The sequence below is a fragment of the Lutra lutra genome, chromosome 13, assembly GCF_902655055.1.
Source record: "Lutra lutra chromosome 13, mLutLut1.2, whole genome shotgun sequence".
In the NCBI taxonomy this organism is placed as follows: domain Eukaryota; kingdom Metazoa; phylum Chordata; class Mammalia; order Carnivora; family Mustelidae; genus Lutra; species Lutra lutra.
Genome location: NC_062290.1, coordinates 62400128 through 62423079, shown reverse-complemented (window position 1 = coordinate 62423079; position 22952 = coordinate 62400128). Strand labels below are relative to the sequence as shown.

Below are 22952 nucleotides of genomic sequence, written 5' to 3'. Positions count from 1 at the left end.
GATTTTCTTTTTCCTTTTTAAATATTGTATTTGTGCAAAATATACATTAAATCCTTATTACATGTTTCACCGTTTGGACAGGATCCTGATAAGCACCACGAGGATTAGAACATCTATAACACATAGTCCTTACCCTCCAGGGGTTTAATCTCGTCTCGTGGGGGGAATAAAACAGAACACAAATAACAGTAATGCTAATGTCATTTGAAGAGTAGACACAATAGAGGAAACACTCACTTTTTTTTTTTTTTTTTTTTCTGGAGCGACCTGAAAAAAAATCACATCTTCAAGGAATCTTGAAAGACGGAAAAGATTTGTACTGTAGGTGAGGATTGTGGCCTCACTGTATGTGACACAGAGAAGGATGAATTCAGCATATTTTCAAGGGAACTGCATACAAACTACAGTTAATGCACGGTCCGTGTGGAACAGCAGGCTAATAGGCTGAAAGTCTCATATCAGAGTGGACAGAATTTTGCACACCTAAGAAGTATGTGTTAGGTAATGTGGAACGAAGTAAGACTTTTGAACAATGCAGTTTTAGTATTTTAAGACTTTCTATCTTAGAATGGTCAGGGTTAGCTGAAAATTACAAGAGACTGGGGGCATGAATAGGAATTATTTTGTGTGGGAAGATATCTGAACCTCCCAGAATTTTGGCGGGGCGCTGTTTGCAGTTTTCCATCTGTTATTACAGAAGACTCAAAGGAAGGGGATTTTTGCAGGTAAGGGTTTAGTTCAGCAAGGACGAGATTGTATAAGCTCCCTATATAGGTACAGAGGCACTGTGCTAAGTACTAGCTAGACAGCTAAGAACAAGACAGAATCCCAGTCTCATAAGCATCACGGTGTAGAAGAGCTGCTCAGGGTCCATTAGAACCACTGGAGAAGATTTCAAAATTACAGCTGTCCAGACACCTCCCCAGGGATTTTGATTTACCTGTCTAGGATGGCATCCAGGTATAGATACATTAATTTTTAAATAGTTTTTTTGTTTTAAATATTGAGAAATAATTTTAGAAATTACAGAAAACTCGGGGTGCCTGGGTTGCTCAGTGGGTTAAGCCTCTGCCTTCAGCTCAGGTAATGATTTCAGAGTCCTGGGATGGAGTCCTGTATCAGGTTCTCTGCTCAGCAGGGAGCCTGTTTCCCCCGCCCCCTCTGTCTGCCTGCCTCTCTGCCTACTTGTGATCTCTGTCAAATAAATGAATAAAATCTTTAAAAGAAAAATTATAGAAAACACGATAGCACAGAAGTTCCTGTATACCTCTCACCAGTTTATCCTAATGTTAACAAGCTCTGTAACCATGGTCCATTCATTAAACCTTAAGAAATTAAGACAGTGATGTTACCATTATCTGGATTTCATTAGTTTTTCTACTAATGCCCTTTTTCTGGCTTCAGGATCAAAATGGGATACAACATTGCATTTAGGGTATTTGAAAAGCTCCCCTGGTGATCCTAAAGTGCAGCTACAGTTAATGGCCACTGATAAAATGGGCGGTCACAATGCTGTTTCCCTTCTGTTTGCACACACACACCCATGAACATTACATTTTTTTCTTCTCGAGATCTGTTCATCGTATAGGGATTTACTCACACCCCATCATATTACTCCAGTGACATATTGAGGGCAGCATAACCGTATAATAGTCATTTACATCTGGATGACATTACAGAATTTGTTTTCATAAACACTTTTTTATTTGCATATGAGTGTGAAATGGGCGGGACAATGATTATAGTTCCAGTTTTAAAGATGAGGGAATAGCCTCAGAGAGGCTGGGTACTCACCTAAAGTTACATCTAACTTCTTCAGTGCTTTTCACGCTAGGTCTAATCTTAAGAAATTTTGTCTCAATTCACCTGCCAGAGTGGGTCAACATTAGAGGAAAAAGACTAAATGGAAGTTTCATGTTCTAAGAGAGTTGCATTAAAACGAACCATAAGATACTTGCATAGGTACAATTCACAGGGGCATACGGTGAAAGAGATGGGGAAGTAGATGGAATGAGGACTATAGTACATTAGAAAGAGAGGGATCTTCTCTTTTTACCTCTTAGGATCCTTTCTGCTCGTCCTCTTACCTTGCTCCCTGTATACACACAAACTCTGCTTTCTTACTATTCTCATTCAAACACCAGTGTGCATCTAAACATTTCCCAGTTTTCTTCCTTGGCTTTGAACCTTGAGGTCACAGAATCAAAGGTTTTGTAAACATCTACCCCTACTTTGTGCTACTTTCCTCTCATGGTAGGTACAATAGTGGTTCTTAAAAATCCCAAAGCTTTAATTGCTTTTCAAAGGGATCCTTCATCCAAATGGAAGGTTAAGAACCATTCTAAGAGGTGGTGTCTCTCCAAGTGTAGGCTGATGATCACCTGTATTAGAATCATTTAGGCTTTTTAAAGGCAGATTCCTAGGTCTCACCTCCAAAGAACAGTTGCCTTATAAACTATAAATAATCAGATATAACTCTAGAAAGGGTAATAAAAAGCCTCAGATCGCATAATAAAGTTGCTATATATTTAAGTTCCTGTTTTCCATAAAAAGAAAATTTATCTTTGAAATTTGGATGTAGCAAGCTACTTCATCAGTGTCTCCAAATCTGCTTTGCATCTCAGTTCTTGTCACACTTGGTAATGCATTATTTTTCGTGATTATCTTTAGATAATGATATCTAGTGTCAAGAGGGCAAATACCTCTCTTTTCCCACACTCGTCTGTCAACAAATTAAGCAAGACATCACTTTTAATACCACCATCTAGTGGCAAACACAGCTATTACAGCCCCAGTTTTATAAAGTGTGTATAGCTCAATTGTTTTCAAACTTGTTTCTGCAAGTGCACATATTAATGGCATTCCTTCTGGAAACAGATTAACAGTATTCTTTTCCAAATTTTCATGGACCTAGGACTCATATATGAAGTTGACCAATTTTAAAGTGTGTGTTTTATTTTTATTATTTTCTTAAGATTTTATTTATTGGAGAGAGGGACAGAGATAGAGCAGGAGCAGGGAGGAGAGGGAGAAGCAGGCTTCCGGCTGAGTGCAGAACCCTTACACCGGACTAGATCCCAAGACCCTGGGATCATGACCTGAGCCGCAGGCAGATGCTTAACTGACTGAGACACCTAGGTGCCCCAAAGTGTGTGTTTTACACAACCTTCTCCTTAAATCTTTGGGTGTTGCCGGTTATTTTCTACTAGTGATCTTATATAACGCCATGAGAAATGAGAAGGTTTAGCAACAGATTTTCATGGTTGAGCTTTAAAAATCTGTGGACTTGCATGCTTCTGGATATTTTATATTGCAACCCCTATGTTCCCCGACCCCAAACAGGATAAAAAAAACCCAGAAACAGAATTTTATGTACAGAGAAACTTGATACAGGGGAGAGATGACTTTACAAATAAGTAGGTGAAAGGATAGTATCGCTGCAAGGGTAACTGGTCTTCTCATGGGATGAAATCAGGATTCTTGTTGGCTCTCAATCTTTCACAGCTTGCCCAGAAACAACTATCACAATCTCTCCCATGTACATAGCATATTGACTCCGAATTTCATTCTTGCTTCAGTTCCCATAGGGTATGGAGCACAGAAAAGTTCGGACTCCTTAACTCCTACTCTAGTGTGACGCTCACCATCCATTAGACGTGAAATAAGGTTCAGTTAGGGCTCCTTGCTGACAAAACTTCGTTTTTATTGAGGAAAAGTTGGGAGTATACAGAAGTATAATCATGTGTATTCCCACCACTCAAGAATTTCAAATTTCCCAGGGCGCCTGCGTGGCTCAGTGGGTTAAGCCTCTGCCTTTCGCTCAGGTCATGATCCCAGGGTCCCGGTATTGCGCCCCCCAGTCGTGCTCCCCGCTCAGCGGGGCTGCCCTCTGCCTGCCTCTCTGCCTATTTGTGATCTCTCTCTCTCTGTGTGTGTCAAATAAATAAATAAAATCTTTAAAAAAAATGCCTTGTGGGCACCCATGAACTACAGGATCTTCTTTAAAAAAAAAAAATTTCTAATTTCCTAACATCCCATCGTTATGCTAAGTGGTCAACTGCATAAACATATCTTTTGTCTTTAAAAATCAGTGCCATTCATTGGTCACGTAAATTGTTTATATCAATGTTTGAGAGAGACATCTTAGTGCGTAAATCTTCATCGCAGTGTCCCCCTTCACAAGCGCGGGAATTCGGAGTCGCTGACTGGCAGGGAATCGCAGCGGGTCAGCGCGAAGGATCAGAATCAGATCCGGCAGAGAAACCGAAGCCGGGAAATGGAAATCGAAACCTTACCAGTGCCACAGGCAGCGTCCGCCTAGAGCGCGTCCCACTACCCGCCCATGCGCCAGGCGCTGGGCTCGCGCCACCCCGTCAGAGCGGCTACTGCGCAGGCACCCAGCTCGGAGACCGGAAGCGGAAGGCCTGTCGCTGCCAGTCGACACCTCAGTGAGCAGTCGCCATGCGCGTGTTGGAAGAGCCGGGGCCTCAGCCCACAGCGACCGGGTGTGGGTGCGTGAAGCCGGCTCTGGAAACAGGTAACTTCTGAGAGACCAGCGGTTCCGCACCCAAAAGAGGTCTGGGCGCAGGCGCAGACCTGACTTCGGAACGGGATGTAAAATGCGACAACGTGAACCCGTGGGTCGTTGCAGTTCTTGAAGCCACGGATCACGTGCACTAGGGAGCACGTGATTTTGCTGAGGCGAGCGGCATGATGTCATCTGTTCCGTTCCTGGTAGCTGCGGTTGGGTTGGGCTTGGCACCGTGGCTGGAACAGACACGTGCAGTGTAACAGCCTTTCTCACAGAGTTTTTGCTCACGTAGGAGAGATAGGATGTGAACGCTGGTGTTACGCGGGTTAGGAATTAATAAATACCCCCGAGAGAGGCATCCTGTGCTGTAGGAAGTGAGACGGGAGATGTGGAAAAGTTCTAGGGCGAAAAGGAGAGACAGGACATCTTTTTAAACTGGGCCCGGAAAGTTGGGCTTGAGTTTATTTTCACCTCATTATATAGAGCCGAATATTAGCATTAGAAATTAGAAGACACAAATGGAAGAAAAAGTCTGCCATCACCCAGAGAAAACCGCTGTTAATATCCTGGTGCCTACCTTACATACTTGTTTCTGCGCATGCACACTAGAAAATGAATTATGTGACCCCACTGTCTTATAACTTCTTTCTAAAACTTAAATTTCATATAATGGGTGGCCATTAATAGTTTTAAGGGATTGCAGAGTACTTTGCTTTAGAGATGTGTTCTAATTAGCCAATTCCTTATTGTTGGGCTTTTAGGTTACTGCCAGTTTTCATTGTGAAGAAAATTCTTAAGACTGAAATGTTTGTGCATGTTATAAAAGTTTAACTTAGATTGAATTTACTAAAAGGACTGTTACTTGTAGAAGGTTGTGCTCATTTAAAAAAAAAATTGTTGCACAGTGCCAGATTACAGGCCTAATATTTTCATAGGCAGGAAGGAGCAGGGCTTAGAGGTCTGCATAACACCAGACTGGGGAGTATAAATTTGAAATACTGGATGGAGCAAGGAGGTTGATTGGATTCAGATTGTAGAGAACCTTGAATACCAGGTTAAGAAATACAATGTCTGTTAACAGAAAAGTGAAAAATTTAGTTGGAGGTAGCATAAAATTAAGGAACTCAGAGTCTGGAGTACTGGTGTAGTGTATTTTAAGAAGGGGAGGGAACTGTGCTGGGGACATGAATTATAACAAGGGTAATTTTACGGTCTGGACAGGAGGGTCATAAGGACCTGAACTTTCTGTCAGCACTAAGACATACAGATAAACTTTGAGTACAAAAACTCTGCATTAATAACTTGTTGGTTTTTCTCGTATTACACAGTTGGTACAATTGCAGTATTGTTAAAATGAGAGAAATGCCTAAGTAAGAGCTTGGAAAACCACGATTTGCTGAGCACTTTGTGTGGCACTAGGTGCTTTCCATATTTTTCCCATGATGTTGAAACATATTGTGAGGTTCTCCCCAACCAACTGTTAATTCTGCTGTGATAAGAATTCTTGTTTCTTTTACCCAAGCTTACTTAGCTCAATGTCTGGCAGTTGTAGAATATTGGAATGTTTGCTAAACAAATGAAAACAAGACACAGGGATCCCATCTTACTAGGTGAGGGGTCTTTTTTTGGCCATTTTTCTTTATGGCGTTTTAATGAAGACCAGAGAATTGTTTGGCCTTAGTTTCTTCATCTCTAAATTGTTTACTATCTTTATTCCACAGAAACATGGATGAGGATAAACAAAAGAATGCCTGTAAGCATATTTGGAAAAATATTTTAAAGTCATCAAAAGCATACACAATATGGAAGGGTCTTAGAATTGTAATACTGAGAGAGAAAAAGCAAGTCTGAGAAGATAACCTGCAGTTCAATCCCAGTTTTTATGGAATTCAAAACAAAATAAATATTATCTAGGCATGCATATGCATGTGATAAAATTATATTAAAGGTAGTGAGTGATAAAGATCCCATTCAGGCACCTGTTTATCTCAGGGAGAAAGGATGGGTTGCCATAGGAGAGAAGCAACATAAAAAGATACGTTTTGTTGGTAAAGCTCTAGTTCTTTGGGTGGGTGGGTACACAGGATTTCATAGTATTATGCTCTGTTACACATTTAATACATGTAATATTTTATATGTAGCCAATAATACAGTTTTTATAAGTGAAAAGTAATGAACATTAGGTACTGTGAGGGACAACACCAGGCCTATAATCTTACCACTTGTGCTGGTAGATAGATTTAATTAATGGAAGCTGAAAAGAAAATGATGGTCTAGAGTGTCTGTATGTCATCTCTTAAAAGAAGTTAGTACATTTTTCATGAAATGTGGAAAAAAAAGTTATTTGTAAATTCAAAATGCTAGTTGTGGATACCTTGGACTTGAAACCTATATTGGTTCTGCTTTGCCAAGTTCTTGTCTTTTGAAAGGAGTTACTACTTAGGAAGAAAAAAGAAGAGGATTTCTGATGATTTAAAAAATTTTGAATATTATACAAATTACAAAGTATAAAAATAGTCCAGAAATCTCACTATCCATTTTTACCATATTACCATGTCCATTTTACCAAAATGTTAACATTTTGGTGAAATATCCTTTCAGACAGCTTTCTAAACATATACAGTTACATATTTAAATAGGTAAATGTAAAAACAAACGTTCTTAAATGACATTATATTCTTTCAATTTTTCACTGTCCTTTTTTTTTTTTTTTAAAGATTTTATTTATTTACTTGAGAAAGAGAGCATGAGAGGGGAGAGGATCAGAGGGAGAAGCAGACTCCCTGCTGAGCAGGGAGCCCAATATGGGACTTGATCCCTGTGGGACTTGATCCCTGGACTCCAGGATCATGACCTGAGCTGAAGGCAGTCACTTAACCAACTGAGCCACCTAGGCGCCCACTTTTTTTTTTCTTTTTTTTAAAGATTTTATTTATTTATTTGACAGATCATAAGTAGTCAGAGAGGCAGAGAGAGAGGGGAAAGCAGCCTTCCCGCTGAGCAGAGAGCCCAATGTGGGGCTCGATCCCAGGACCCTGAGATCATGACCTGAGCTGAAGGCAGAGGCCCAACCAACTGAGTCACCCAGGTGCCTCTCACTTTCCATTTTAACCAGTTTAGACTTAAACAATCCTTTTTTTTTCCATGTAACATGAATTTTTTGAGTACCTACCCCCTTGCACGCAATGTACTAGGCCGTGAACGTAGCAGTGAACAAGGTAGAAAAACTCCTGCCACATGGAGCTTACATTCTAGGGGCTGAGAGCTACTAGACCAAGCCAAACCTGAAATCTGTTCTGTCTGTAGATATTTTAGTAGTATGATTATGATCCCATGTACTCCCTTTATTGCTTAAACTACTTTGTTTCATATATTCTGTTCCTTTTTTTTTTTTCCCAAGATTTTTATTTATTTACTTGACAGAGAGAGAGTATAAGCAGGGGGAGCAGCAGGCAGAGGGAAAAGAAGCAAGCTTCCCGTTAAGCAGGGGGCCTGAAGTGGGGCTTGATCCCAGGGATCCTGACCTGAGCTGAAGGCAAATGCTTAACTGACTGAACGACCCAGGCACCCCTGTTCGGTTCTTTTTTTTTTTTTTTAAAGATTTTATTTATTTATTTGACAGAGAGAGTGAGCAGAGGCAGATAGAGTGGCAGGCAGAGGCAGAGGGAGAAGCAGGCTCCCTGCCGAGCAAGGAGCCCGATGTGGGACTCGATCCCAGGAGGCTGGGATCACGACCTGAGCCGAAGGCAGCTGCTTAACCAGCTGAGCCACCCAGGCGTCCCTGTTCGGTTCTTTTTAGTTGAATGTATGCTTATTTGGAACATGTTGCCCACACTATGTGAAAGTAGATCATTCCTATGAAATTTTTTGTGACCTGAAATGGCATAATGTGAAGAAGCAATTACCATTAATTTATGTGGAAAAATTGTTGAATGTTCCCAGGCCCAAAAAATTACCTCTCTTAGGCTTTTCTGTTACTTCAGGACACATATTGTTAGTTGATGCACAAAATAAATCAAGATAAAGCACAGATGCTCACAGACACAGTTCAAAGCTCTGGTGGCTTGATGTTCAGATGCTGAGTGTAGTTCCTGGGGAAGGACCTGGGTGGGGCTGATCTCACTGCTTGGGGTGCATCCTGCATCTATAACAGCTTGCTGGAAAACAGATGCTGAGCGCTTTCCATTTTAGCCTTTTTTTTTTTTTTTTTGGTAAAATCAAACATTCTTTTTGGATTTCTTTTGATTAGCAAAAACAGGTACTGAGGTAGGTCTTTCACAAACACACAGTGGCTTACACGCAAGCTTGTGAAAAGCATGAGGATGTCTGTATACAATCTGTCTCCTTTTCTTTTGTTATTCTTTGCCTTATCTTTCACACTCCAGCCAATCAAAATAACTTGTTCTCTGCATGTGCTGTAACACTTGTCATTTAACTTTGTGCATGTTATTCCCTCTATTTAAAAAAAAATTTTTTTAAGAATTCATTTATTCTTAGGGTGCGTGAGTGGCTCAGTTGTTAAGGGTCTGCCTTTGGCTCAGGTCGTGATCCCAGGGTGCTGGGATCCAGCCCCACATTGAGCTGTCTGCTCAGCGGGAAGCCTGCTTCTCCCTTTCCAACTCCCCCTTCTTGTGATCCCTTTCTTGCTGTGTTTCTCTCTGTCAAATAAATCAAACCTTTAAAACAAAAAAAGAATTCATTTATTCTTTAGAGAGAGTGTGCACACAAGCGTGAGCTGAGGAAGGGGCGGGGGAGGGAGAGGGAGAGAATGTGGACAAGACTCCATGCTTGGCACAGAGCCCAACTTGCAGCTTGATCTCACAACTCTGAGATCATGACCTGAGCAGAAAGCAAGAGTTGAGATGCTTAACTGACTGAGTCACCCAGGTGCCCCAATTCCCTGTATTTTAAATGCTTTTTTATTTTTATTTATTTATTTGACACACGGAGAGAGGTCACAAGTAGGCAGAGAGGAGGCAGAAAGAGAGGGGGAAGCACGCTGCCTGCCGAGCAGAGAGCCCAATGCAGGGCTCGATCCCAGGACCCTGAGACCATGACCTGAGCTGAAGGCAGAGGCTTAACCCACTGAGCCACCCAGGTGCCCCTAAATACTCTTTTAGCTCTGACCAAAGTCACATACCTTAGTAATGGTAACATTGAATTTGAGTTATGGTCATAGTAGAACTTCTGAGAATTCCTCTTGTCTTTCTTTTTTTTTTTTAAAGATTTTATTTATTTAGGGCACCTAGGTGGCTCAGTGGATTAAGCCTCTGCCTTCGGCTCAGGTCGTGATCTCAGGGTCCTGGGATGGAGTCCCGCATCGGGTTCTCTGCTCATCAGGGAGCCTGCTTCCCTCTCTCTCTCTGCCTGCTTCTCTATCTACTTGTGATCTCTCTCTGTCAAATAAATAAATAAAATCTTTAAAAAAAAGATTAAAAAATTTTATTTATTTATTTGACAAACAGATCACAAATGGGCAGAGAGGCAGGCAGAGAGAGAAGGAAGCAGGCTCCCCGCTGAGCAGAGAGCCCGATGCAGGGCTCCATCCCAGGATCCTGACATCACGACCTGAGCCAAAGGCAGAGGCTTAGTCCACTGAGCCACCCAGGTGCCTCGAGCCCCCTGTCTTTCTTAGACCTCTACTCTCTCTGGCTGTCAAAAGGGATATAATAATATGTGTGTGGTGATGATATATTTATTTATATGTATTCATGACATATGAATCATTTTTAATAGTTGCATAACACTTGGTAGATGCTAAAATTATGAAATCAGTCATTAAAGAAAACATGTTTTCCTACATCTCTATTTGACATTTTGACTAATGATTTCTTACCTACTTTTCTTCTGTAGGGAATCTTTTAACTGAGCCAATTGGCTACTTGGAATCCTGTTTCTCAGCCAAGAATGGTACTCCAAGGCAGCCGTCTATTTGTAGCCATTCACGGGCTTGTTTGAGAATTAGAAAGAGCATCTTTAATAATCCTGAACATTCCTTGATGGGCTTAGAACAGTTTTCTCATGTTTGGTAAGTTGTTTTATGGTTAGAAGTGGGTCTTTGGGTCAGAACCTGCTCTTGAGTAAAGTACTCCCATCGAAGGCAACCTTAGAGTCTTCCCTCCAGACCACACTTAGCTGTTGCATGGAATTCCTGTTGCATATTCACACACGTGACTGTAGGCATAACTTGGGCATTCTCACGGAAGCTTGGGATCCACTGAGGGGACTCGTTCCATTTGCAGTTGGTCCTGATTGTGATGAATGCCTTCTGTTGAGTTGTATTCTATGGACCTTTGTGATTCTGCCTGTGAGTCATTATTCTATCCTCTGGACTAGGGGTCAGCAAGCTACAGGCCGTGGACCAAATCCATCTACCCCTCCATCTTTGTTTTTTCCCCATCTTTGTAAATAAGTTTATGGGAACACAGCCATTCCCATTCGTTTATATATTGTGTGTGGCTGCTTTTGTGGTACAGTGGCAGAGTTGAATGGTTACAACAGACTTGTTGGCATGTAAACTCAAATACTTAGCGTATGACCCTTTACAGAAAAAGTTTGCAGACTCTGCTCTTGACCATTAACAATTAAGTTTGTTCTTCCTAAGAGACAAAAGAGACTTTAGAAATCTGGACACTGGGGCGCCTGGGTGGCTCAGTGGGTTAAGCCGCTGCCTTCGGCTCAGGTCATGATCCCAGGTCCTGGGTTCGAGCCCCACATCGGGCTTTCTGCTCAGCGGGGAGCCTGCTTCCTCCTCTCTCTCTGCCTGCCTCTCTGCTTACTTGTGATTTCTCTCTGTCAAATTAAAAAAAAAAAAAAAAAAAAAAAAATTAAAAAAAAAAAAAAAAGAAATCTGGACACTAAATGAAGTGTTACTTATATTAGCACCTGTGTTATACTAGTGTTACTGTCACTTGGAATTCTGTCTCTATCCGTTCTTACCCACTCCAGCATCACCAGTATGACTTGGTCTAATTTTACGGGTGAAGACATAAATGAAGTATTTATTCTGAGATAGCTTATGTTTTTGTTAATTTGGAGATGTGGGTAGAGTAAAAGCAACATTGTGTCTGACCTAGTTTGTATGATCTTGGTTAAATTAATTAAATTAAGACCATTGCTGATAATTAAAAAAAATGGGTCCAGATCTATATAAAGAGATTTTTTGTATCCCTCCTATTTGTCTTCTCTCTCATCCTTAGCCCCAGCACTCTTCAGAGATTTTTATTGTTAATAGCTTGGTTACATGCTACCAGGCCTTTTATTTTTCTTTTTCTTTTTTAATATATATAGAAGCATAAACATACACACCAGGGTAGGTGTTTGTTTTAAACAATGGAATATGTTTTCTTCATTTAACAGTGTATATCATGACAATGCATACAGATTTCTTCTTTTTGCTTTAATGGCTGTCTCTTATTGCAAAATATAGATATGACATGATTTGACCACTCTTTTGTTAATGGATAGTTATTTTACTATTATAGTAATGCTGTAGCAAACCTTCTTAGACACAGATCTTGGCACATGTACATTTTCACACATAAGTATCAGAAATGGTTATATTGAGCTAGAGGGTGTGCATATTTATAATTTTGGAGGGCTACTGCCAGACTGCTCTAAAAAGCTTAATTTGTGTATCGTAAGTGTATGAAAATGACCTTTTCCTTACATCCTTGCTAACACCGTCTATGTTCCAGTTTTTCTGCATTTTGTCAGACAGGGAAAAACAAGATTTTTTTTTTTCAAAGATTTTATTTATTTACTTGACACAGAGAGAGAGAGATCACAAGTAGGCAGAGAGGCAGGCAGAGAGAGAGGGGGAAGCAGGTTCCCCGCTGAGCGGAGAGCCCGGTTCGGGGCTTGATCCCAGGACCCTGAGATCATGACCTGAGCTGAAGGCAGAGGCCCAACCCACTGAGCCACCCAGGTGCCCCAAAACCAAGATTTTTTTAAAAGATTTTGTTTATTATTTGAGAGAGAGAGTGAGCATGCACACACATGGGTAGAGGGGCAGAAGGAGAGAATCCTAAGCGGGGACTGATCTCACCACCCTGAGATCATGACCTGAGCTGAAATCAAGAGTCACATGCTCAACCGACTGAGCCATCCAGGTGACCTGAGAAAAACAATATTTTATTTTTCAGTTAAATTTCTTAATTATTATTGAGGTTCAACATCTTTTCATTTGATTTGCTGTTATTTCTTACTCTTTTGTCAATTCATGTTCTTTGCTTAATTTCTTTTTTTTCTTTTTTAAATATTTTATTTATTTATTTGACAGAGAGATCACAAGCAGGCAGAGAGGCAGGCAGAGAGGGAGGGGGAAGCAGGCTCCCTGCTAAGCAGAGAGCCCGATTCGGGACTCGATCCCAGGACCCTGAGATCATGACTTGAGCTGAAGATGGAGGCTTAACCCACTGAGCCACCCAGGCGCCCCTTTTTCTTTTTTCTTTCTTTCTTTCTTTCTTTTTTTTTTTTTTTAAAGATTTTATTTATTTATTTGACAGAGGGTGACGTAGTGAGAGAAGGAACACAAGCAGGGGGAGTGGGAGAAGGAGAAGCAGGCTCTCCACCGAGCAGGGAGCCCAATGTGGGACTCAGTTCCAGGACTCTGGGATCATAACCTGAACGGAAGGTAGAGGCCCAACAACTGAGCCACCCAGGCACCCTGTCTTTGCTTAATTTCTTATAATGAGTTCCCCTTTGTGATTTGTAGGAACAGTTTATATACCACAGATATTAACCCATTATCTATTGCACATGTAGCAAACATTTTCTCCTGGGATTACATTTTATAGTCATAAATTTAATGATTTAATGAGTTTGAATCTGTTATTGTTTCTCTTTATGGCTTCCTGCTTTTCTGTTTTATTTAGGAAGACCCAGTGAAGTTATTTAACATTTCTGAACCTGGATTGCCTCATTCTTAAAATGGAGGATAAATTACAAGTCCTGGGCTTGTTAAGAGAGTTAAATAAGTATAAAAATGTGTAGCAGACTGCCTGGCAAATAGCAGGCTCTTACTTTGTAAATATTGCTTATTCAGGCTTATTCAGGCACTTTTACTTGTAAAAGTTCCTGCAACATACCAGTAATTTTGTTAGGATATAGAGATAAGACGCTGCCATCCTTCAAGGAATGAGAATGGCATTATTTTTTTCCCCACTGATTACATTTTAGTACCGTTAAAAAGCATTCGTTCAGCTTTAACTTGTGGGATTAAAGATTAAAGTTCTTTTTCCCCATAAAATTATTATGATAAATTGATTAGTATTCTTTCCTTACTTGGTGGTTTGGTTTATTTTCAATAGGATTTTGTTTGTTTTTCACAAAAATGGTCATTTGAGCTGTAAGGCAAAAGTGCAGCCTCCTAGGCTGAATGGAATAAAGACTGGAGTTTTCTCCACAAGGAGCCCACATCGTCCCAATGCAATAGGACTGACCCTGGCCAAACTGGAAAAGGTAGAAGGTAACAAATTTCATTTCTACTTTTATCTTTTTTCCTTATCTAAAAGAAGTCTTATAAAACAAACTTAGTATTAACTGGCTGTTACTTGGAGGAGTACCAGTGGTGTTAACCCCTGGGGATTACCAGGCATGGAAGAAGAAATGACTAAAAAAGAATGTCACCCTTTGAAATCAGCTCTTATAGGATACTCAGAGTTTAATTATATCATCCCATATATTAGAAACTATTACATTATTAAAAAATAATTAAATTAGTAACCAAATTTTCTCTGACTTAGAATACAGTAAATACAAAATTATTCAACAATAATTGGACACTTTCAGAATTAACAGAGAATAACTGCTTGTATGTGTAGATACGGTAAACATGTAGGGTGGTGGTGTATTATTTCTTTCTAGCACTTTGAGGAGATGAACATGTGCTGTGGTTGTAGTACACCTGTTAACTCTGATGTGTGGCAGAGGGTCTGCTATGAATTGCAGTATAATAACATTTAAACACCTGTCAGATTGTGGAAGTACCTGTGTAGAATACCAGGTTCATTTTAACTGTGTATTCAGATATAGCCTAGTTACTGGGCCATACATTTTTTGGAAGCATCCGTGGTTTTTTTTTTGAAGTATAATTGATGTATTAGTGTCAAGTGTACAATATAGTTCAGTATTTATATACATTGTGAAATCATCACCACAATAAGTCTAGATATTATTGTCTATATATTGTATATATAGACAATATATAGATATATATATATTACATATATATATAATATATAGATATATTATATATATATATATAGATATATTGTCTATATAGTCACCATATAGTTTAAAATATTTTTCTTACTGTGTGAACTTTGAAGATCTACTCTCAACAACTTTCAAATATACGATACAATATTACTGACTGTGCTGTACATGACATCCCCAAGACTTACTTATTGTATCATTGGGAGTTGGTATCTCCTGATCCTTTTGACCCATTTCATTTATCTCCCTACTCTGTTCCCTCTGGCCACCAGTGATCTGTTCTCTGTATCTTTGAGTTTTGGTTTGTTTGTTTTGTTTGTTAGTAAAGCATCCCGTTCTTGAATCACTCTAACAATAAGCACATTTGTTGGAGAGGCAGAAGACTGGAGGTCAGGAGACCATTCTAGGCTTTAGCTTCCTGGTTTGTAAAGTGGGTGAAGGAGTAGGGCCTGCCCTCTCTGGGACTACATAGTATTTTTTTATTTTTATTTATTTATTTTTTTAGCATCTTATGAGACAAAAGCTGTAAGTACTTTTCAGGCTACTGAGTGTTAAATAGGTAAGATCAGTTATTTTGTTTGTTTTTTTCCAGAACTTGAACTCCGTCCCCTGGGTTGTATTCAGCCCAGCCTTGGATAGGTTTTCCAAGAAATTTCTGAAACCAGTCCAACTTGAGCTTTGTCAATTTGTGATAGCCAACCAGCTTGAGTAATAGTACTAATAAACATTTTATTATCAGAGCACTGTGTATATGCCAGGCATTGTTCTAGGTGCTGAGGGTATAGTGGTAAACAAATTAGATAAAAATCCATGCATTGTGCTTGCTTCAGCAGCACATATGCTAAAATTGGCCCCTGCACAAGGATGACACACAAATTCATGAAGTGCTCTGTATTTTTTCAGGTTTTAATATATCCTGTTATGATGTCATCACTTGCAGTTCTCATTATTAAAATATTGTGTGTCACCAAAAGAAATAGATAAAAATAAAAATTTACACACACACACAAAATCCCTGCATTGAAGAACTTAAAATTCTCATGGGGGAGCTCAAATTAGAATGTAAAAGGCAAACACAGTAACACTGTAGACATTCTTACAAGTAAGTGTTATGGTGACTACAAGTGTTTGCGTGGTGCTTTACAGTTTATAAAGCGTGTTGCTGTGCGTAATCTCTCTGTGGCTGTTTGGGTTTGATAGGGTAGTAATCCTCCTATGGATGAGGAAGCTGAGGCTCTTTGATGTTTGATAATACGCCTAATAGCATCCAGCCACGTGGTTGTGTAAGTCTAAATCCCATGAACTTTTATGTATACTACAATTCTTTCTTCCTTCTGCAGACATTGTTGGGCATATCCGTTAGTTAGGAAGTCCAAAGTCATTATTCCAAAGTTCCAGGCTCATTCGTAGTGAGCATGTTGTAGAAATCAGTCCTCTGTTAGTCTTGTTTTTCTTAAATGGAGACAGAATGGAATGTGATCACATGCAATTTTTTGATTCTCATTTGGCCAATTTCCCAAGAATCAAGTTAGTAGAATCTGCACCAGTGGCAGGCACTGGACATGCAGCTGTATAAGTGAGACAAAAGACCTGTTAATATTTGGCAGTGGTGGCCTCTGTTCTGTTTAAGTGTTTGAGTCTTGATGGATGTGTTGATTTCCATTGCTGTGTAACAAATTGCCATACACTTTATTGTTTTTTTTTTTAATTTCTTTAAAGATTTTATTTATTTGAGAGAGATAGAGAAAGAGAGCACAAGTGGAGGGGAGGGGCAAAAGGAGTGGGAGAAGCAGACTCCCCACTGAGCAAGGAGCCTGATACCGGGCTTGATCCCAGGACCTTGGGATCATGACCTGAGCCCAAAGGCAGACACTTATCCAACTGAGCCACCCAGAGGCCCCTACTTAGTTTAAACAACACACATTTATTATCTCTTTGAAATATTACTATGTTTCATAATAATTAGTTTAGAAATATGGGAACAGCTAAGCCAGTCCTCTGCTTAGGATCTTACCAGGCTGCAAATAAGGTGTGATCTAGGTGAGTTCTTATGTGGAGGCTCAACTGGGGAAGAATTTGCTTCCAGGCTCACTCATGTTGTTGGCAGAATTCACTTCCTTGTAGTTGTGGAACTGAGAGCCACAGTTGCTTGCTGGTTGTTGGCTGGTGGCTGCCCTCAGCTCCTAAAGGCTTCTGCAGTGCCTTGCCACATGGGCTTTCTCAGGGTGGTTGCTTACTTCATCAAGCCCACCTGGAGAATATCTCTAGTGAATCTGCCTGCAGGCACAGGAGTCTTAGATAATGTAACACAGTCATCGGAGTGATATCAAGTCACACTCAAAAGATGGGGATTATCCAAGGGTGTGAACACCAGGAGGTGGGCATTCTGGGGGCGACTTTCGTGTATATTTGCCACAGTGAAAATCCTCATTGATCCCACAGAGATATATTGAAGACTCTGCTATGCCTGGAACAGAGTTAGAAGCCCCAGTGATGCAAAAATGAGTCAGTGCTCAAGGGCCTACCCACACTGTCTAGGGAGAGAGACTGACTAGGTCATTGCCAGACCATATGAAAAGGGGTGTAGTAGAGGTTTTTACGTAAGTTTCTCTGTGGAACACAGAGGAAAGAGTGCTTATGTGTGGAAGAGCCAGAAAGGCTCTGTAGGCGAGGTTTCATAGAGGAGCCCTAAAGAGCATGTGGGAGTTTGACAGGTGAAGAAGAAGATGGGTTTCCAGGCAGAATGAAAAGGGTGTGTTGACACCAGGTATAAGAAAACCTGGTGTGTAAGAGAATTGTGAGTGAGCTTGGTGAGGCATAAGCAGATGATGTTGGTTCTTAATTGTTTGCGCTGTTCTTCATTGTTACGATTTCTAAGAGGATGTGTTTTTCACATTATAGGTGGAGCTATATACCTTTCTGGAATTGACATGATTCATGGCACACCTGTCCTAGACATAAAGCCCTACATAGCTGAGTATGACTCGCCACAAAATTTGATTGAGCCTCTACAGGACTTTAATTTACAGAATAACCAATATAAATCCCAAAACACATCCCAGTCTGATGGCAAGACTGACCACTGTGACCAGCGACAGCTCTCAAGGTGTGATAAACCACAAGCCTGTAGTCATACTAAGGAAAAACCTAAATGTCATGAAGATGGAACTTCAGGAGCAAACTACATGAAACCTGATAACTCAACAAAAGTCCAGCAAAACTCCCCTCAGCCCAGGGAGATAGCAGAAGATTTGGGTGTAGAATCAAGAAGTGATCAGAGTCTGAGTGTGGCAGAAGAACACATTGGCTCAAATTGCCCGGGGAAGAGCTTTTCAGAGGAAGGTACAGAAAAGAGGTTAAAGAGAGGGAAGGAAGCAGTGGTCGCACAAGGAAACAGTGTGGAGATGCAGCCGGTGGTTCTTCACTGTCCTTCCAGGATGGCTGGTGCAGCCCGCCGCAGCGCAGTCCCTGACTGGGTTAGAGAGGCCCCCGTGACCCCCTTGGAAGTCCGCTTCACTCCTCACGCAGTGACAGACCTCGAGCACCTCAGTTCAGAAGGTGAGCCAGGTACCCTCTGTCTCTCAGTTTGGAATGAGAGCTTTAGCCCAATTTGGTATTTCTGAGGGCAGTTATGTAGAGGATTTGTCAGTATGACTGGTTATACGAACTGTAGGAGTATAAAATTCTGTTTGGGCAACAGCACCATCTGACGACGAGCCTTTTTCAGCACAGTGAGTCCCAGACACTCAGTGAAGTGTTTGCTGAGAATGGCTCCTGCCTCATGAGGTGGCGCATGATTTAGGGCCTCTTGTCAGTCTGTTACAGTAGTTCCTGGAGTTTTCAAACAGCATTCAGAAGCTAAATTCTGCTCATTCTATACTTGGATTAAGTTTTTTCATGTTTTACTATCTGACTAGAGAAATATCCCACCTCATTCTGTCAGGCGGCTGATAGCTCTCCCTGTGGCACGGAGCCTAGGGGTAGAAGGGAAGTCTCTTAGCACAGTAATTGTCCCTGTAAAAAGTCCCAGCACTGGAGACGTGCCCTTTACTGTAGAAGAGAGGCCACAGGGCTTTTACTTGGACTCGTTTACTTTAACACACAGTTTGTAACAGATGCCGTCCCCTGGTTCCCCAGCCTGTAGCAGATGTGAGGCAGCAGTCTAGAAGGAAGGTGGCTGCAGCGAGCCCAGTAAGAACAGCCAGTTAGTTGCCAAGGACATGTCTGATTTCATGTGCCACTCCACGGTGTGTTTCTTATTCTTTCCAAAGGCTTTATGTTTAAACAAAGCGTCTGATTTTTAAATTGAGCTCTTTATTTAAAAAAGTTTTGTTTATGAAAGTTGTTTCCTCATTGTATACAGTTGAGGAAGGTCAGTTTTAAAGGGATTTTGTGAAAGAACAAAGAAAGCAGTGTTGCTCAGAAGATACTTTATATTTCTACTTACCCTTTCGTCTGCAGTTAGCAGTGATTGCTTCTTACTCTGGAAAGTTTTATCTTTTTCAAACTATAGTGCTGGGTGTCTGAGAGGTTATAATGTGCCTTGTTGATTTGAAAAAGCACTAAAAAGAGAAATTATGAAATGTAACTATGAAACAGGGACTGATTTGGACCAGCAGAATTTGGAGTTAATACAGAAATAAGAAATGACCCTGTTAGAAGCTTTAGAGTCTAGAAAAGATAAAAGATACTGAAATGGTGGCCGTGTGTTGGTGGTAGGAGTGGGGGGATTGGCGCTGGAATGGAGTGCTTATGGGCACATGACGGGAAAAGGATTATGACTTGGGGAACAGGGAGAAAATTTGGGAGTACTTCCTGGAGGAAAAAGTATTTGAGCTGAGCCTGGGAGAATAAGTAGGCAGAGAAGTGATGGCAGGGCACCTGTGCCAAATGAACAACTGTGCAAAGTCCTGAAGCTTTTACCAGGTACACTGTTACTGAAGAGTGTGATGTTTCTGGAATTTCTCTTTTTTGGTGGCCTTGGAGTCATTTCATGAGCCATGCAGTAAAGGAATCTTAGCACTGCATAATTGGTCCTTGGTGGTTTTTTTTTTTTTTTTTTTTTTTAAGGATTCCACATGATCAGCAGTTGAATTGGTCCTTGGTTTTTGACCAAAGATCGAACTTCATGACTTTATTTACGAACTTACTACCCAAGTGATTTTGGCTGTTTTCTAAAAACTGAATTTACTTTCAGAAGAATAAAGATCCACCACCACTCCAGATGGTATTTTGAACAGGAACAACATTGTTTAAAGCACATGCCTTCCTGGAAGGGCCTGGCCTTTATTTGGATGTATGTTATGTTGTAGCTATTAAAAATTAAGTCACAGTTAATTTTTTATTTAAGTTTTGTTCATACTGTATTTTTAAAAATTAAAAAACATCCAAGATGACACAGATGTAGGAAGTTTTGCCACTTAACAGGGTGTACATCTGTTTACTGTACATCCTCACCTTGGTGGTTTGGGGTGGCTTGTTCTCTAGTGATGGTATTTAACTTTCTCAGAGTATCTATACTACTTTGTTCAGGACTCTCCCAAGTCCTCGTTCCTTAGGGAATGTGGTGTTACTTTAACTAGGGCTTGTTACACCAGCTCTCTGAGACACCATCCCTTGCTTATGGCTGGTGCTCTGGGTATAGGTGGGTTTAGTCTTCTTTCTTGTGGCTTTCTGAGAGTGCTGGGACTGTCATGCATTTCCCTGACCATGCCTCCATTCTGAGAAGAAACGGAATGACAAGGAATCAAATCAGAGTCGACATTGAACATAGAAGGTTTTGTTCAGCGAATGAAAATTTGGGGCACGCGTAAGTTTAATCTAATGAAACCACTTGAAAGCAACATTCTCTGTAAGAACTGAGTAGATTGCCAAACCCAGTTCATTTCAAGTGATAGTGTATTCAGTGTGATACTCCACGTTGAAGTTGACTGTACTGAAATTTGACCAGCATTAAGTTGTATTCTTCTCATTGCAGATGGCAGTCAGCCTTCATTTAAGTATTTTCAATCAGCAGAGGAAGCAAGGCATGCCATTGAGGCTGTGCTGTCAGCCGACCCGCGGTCTGTGTATCGACGGAAGCTCTGCCAGGACCGCCTTTTCTATTTTACTGTAGACATAGCACATGTCACTTGCTGGTTTGGTGATGGCTTTGCAGAGGTTCTAAGGATCAAGCCAGCTTCAGAGCCTATTCAGATGACTGACCCCGAGGAGTCCTTGGTATCTCTGGGATCATAAGTAGTGTCCGTCATGTGTTTAAAACAGCCTAATTGACTTTGGATGTGGCTGTTGCATTAACTATACAAGCTAATGGTATGCCTTCTTTGCACAAAGAAGCAACACTCAGTGATCTCACTGCTTTGATTGTTAATGGTTGTTCGAAGTATTTGTTTGAAAAAGATTTTTAATAAACAGATAAAAGTTAGAGAAATTTCCATCTGCTTTTCATTTGGTTAATATCAAAGAATCCAAAGGTGATGATATCGCAGTAATTTCTGAAAGAGGCTGAATGTTTTTGGCACTTGGTAAAACTAGGCAGAGATCATTCTAGCAGGAACTTATAAGCTCAGGGGATCTGTTCAACAGTTCATATTGGTTTTCCTATCTGGAAAAGCTTGACCTCTCTCTTTCATTATAAATCATACTGAATTGGGGTGCCTGGGTGGCTCAGTAGGTTAAGCATCTGCTTTCAGCTCAGGTCATGATCCCAGAGTCCTGGGATTGAGCCCCATTTCGGGCTCCCTGCTCAGCAGGGAACCTGTTCTCTCTCTTCCTCCACCTGCTGGTCCCCCTGCTTCTGCTCTCTCTCTCTCTGTCAAATAAAAAAAAATCTTAAAAAAAAAATCAAACTGAGTTAACAATGTCTTAGGAAACTAGCAGATCAAAAACAAGTGGTTCTAAAGGTCTTTAGAAATTAAACACCTGTGTTTTGTAGACTTTATCATAAACACATTTGTATGTATATGTATACATATACTTAATCCTGATTCCAAAGAGGGACTCTGATGTTTCTTTGGGTGTCTTTGTATCAGAAAAGAAAGTCAAAGAAAGTCCCAGAAGTCGAAGAAAATAACTTAATTACTGGTTTATTTCTTACTTGTTTTATGAGTATTTACTAAAAAACTATTAATGGGTTAGGTTTTGGTGATAAAGTCAGATAAAAACAGGTTGTAGTTCTTGTTGTAAGTCATAGTTGGGGAGGAGGAAGATATGAGCATGTTACTGTGTTACAGTTAGATAAATATAGTAATGAAGTCTGTATGTGGTTCCTTTGTAGTACAACGTAGGCAGCAGTTGTAAGAATGTATTGCCTATAGGTGATTTTGATGATGTGATCTGAGATAGCTGAAGATTTATGATCAGCGTAACCAAATTAGACACCTGTCAGCATGACAGGCTTTCCTAATCACAACTGTAAATCTTAATAGCTGATTGAACATGGTTTTGAAATGAGCTCTGCTACCTGTGGATACTTGCACAGAGTCATTTGTGGCTGATGACACTGCACTCTTGAACCGAACTGGATTGTCTTTGAGGTTACTTAGAACCTCTTGGGGAAATAACTTTTTTTTTTAAAGATTTATTTATTTATTTGACAGAGAGAGCAAGAAAGTACACCCAGTGGGAGTGGCAGAGGCAGAGGGAGAGGGAGAAGTAGGCTCCCCACTTAGCAGGGAGCCCAATGTGGGGCTGGATCCCAGAACCCCAGGATAATGACCTGAGCCGAAGGCAGACCCTTAACCAACTGAGTCACCCAGGTGCTCCGTAGGGAGATATCTTTGATTTGTATAAGCTCTTTATTTTGAGGTAATTATAGATTCACAGGAAGTTGCAAAAATAATGTAGAGGCCGTGGGTACACTTCACCTAGCTTCTTCCTATGGTAACTTACATAAACTGTAGTATAACATTAGAACTAGGAAGTTGACATTGGCATGATCTACCCTTTATTTTGATTTTGACATCTTTTCTCTTAAAATTATTTTGAGACTAAATCAGGGCTTGAAGCACAGTATGTTTCAATTTAATATTGAAAAATTTCAATTTCAACTTAATATTGAAAAAAAGTCTGAGGATGACACCAACCAGCCTTAACAGGACTGTTCAGTTGTTTGGAATTTTAACATACATTCTCAGGATTTTAGAACTAAAATCCTAAATATAATCCATTTTAGTTCTCTGCCCACTCACCAGTCAGTGATGAT

General features: G+C 40.5%; 1 protein-coding gene and 1 pseudogene across 3 annotated transcripts; both read left to right on the top strand.

Annotated features, from left to right (window-relative positions):
- The first annotated feature begins 4410 nt into the window (after window positions 1-4410).
- On the top strand, window positions 4411-22319 carry TRMO (tRNA methyltransferase O). 3 transcript variants are annotated; one of them, XM_047700528.1, is made up of 5 exons: window positions 4411-4537; window positions 10385-10559; window positions 13843-14000; window positions 17651-18307; window positions 20727-22319. In XM_047700528.1, the coding sequence occupies exons 1-5, from the start codon at window positions 4462-4464 to the stop codon at window positions 20984-20986; spliced, it is 1326 nt and encodes a 441-aa protein (XP_047556484.1). In that variant the 5' UTR covers window positions 4411-4461; the 3' UTR covers window positions 20987-22319. The 3 variants fall into 3 exon arrangements, with proteins under 3 accessions (XP_047556484.1, XP_047556482.1, XP_047556485.1); XM_047700526.1 differs by having other exon boundaries at window positions 17651-18316; XM_047700529.1 differs by lacking the exon at window positions 20727-22319 and adding an exon at window positions 20282-20720.
- LOC125084169 (uncharacterized) lies at window positions 15567-15648 on the top strand (annotated as a pseudogene).
- Window positions 22320-22952: the final 633 nt, after the last annotated feature.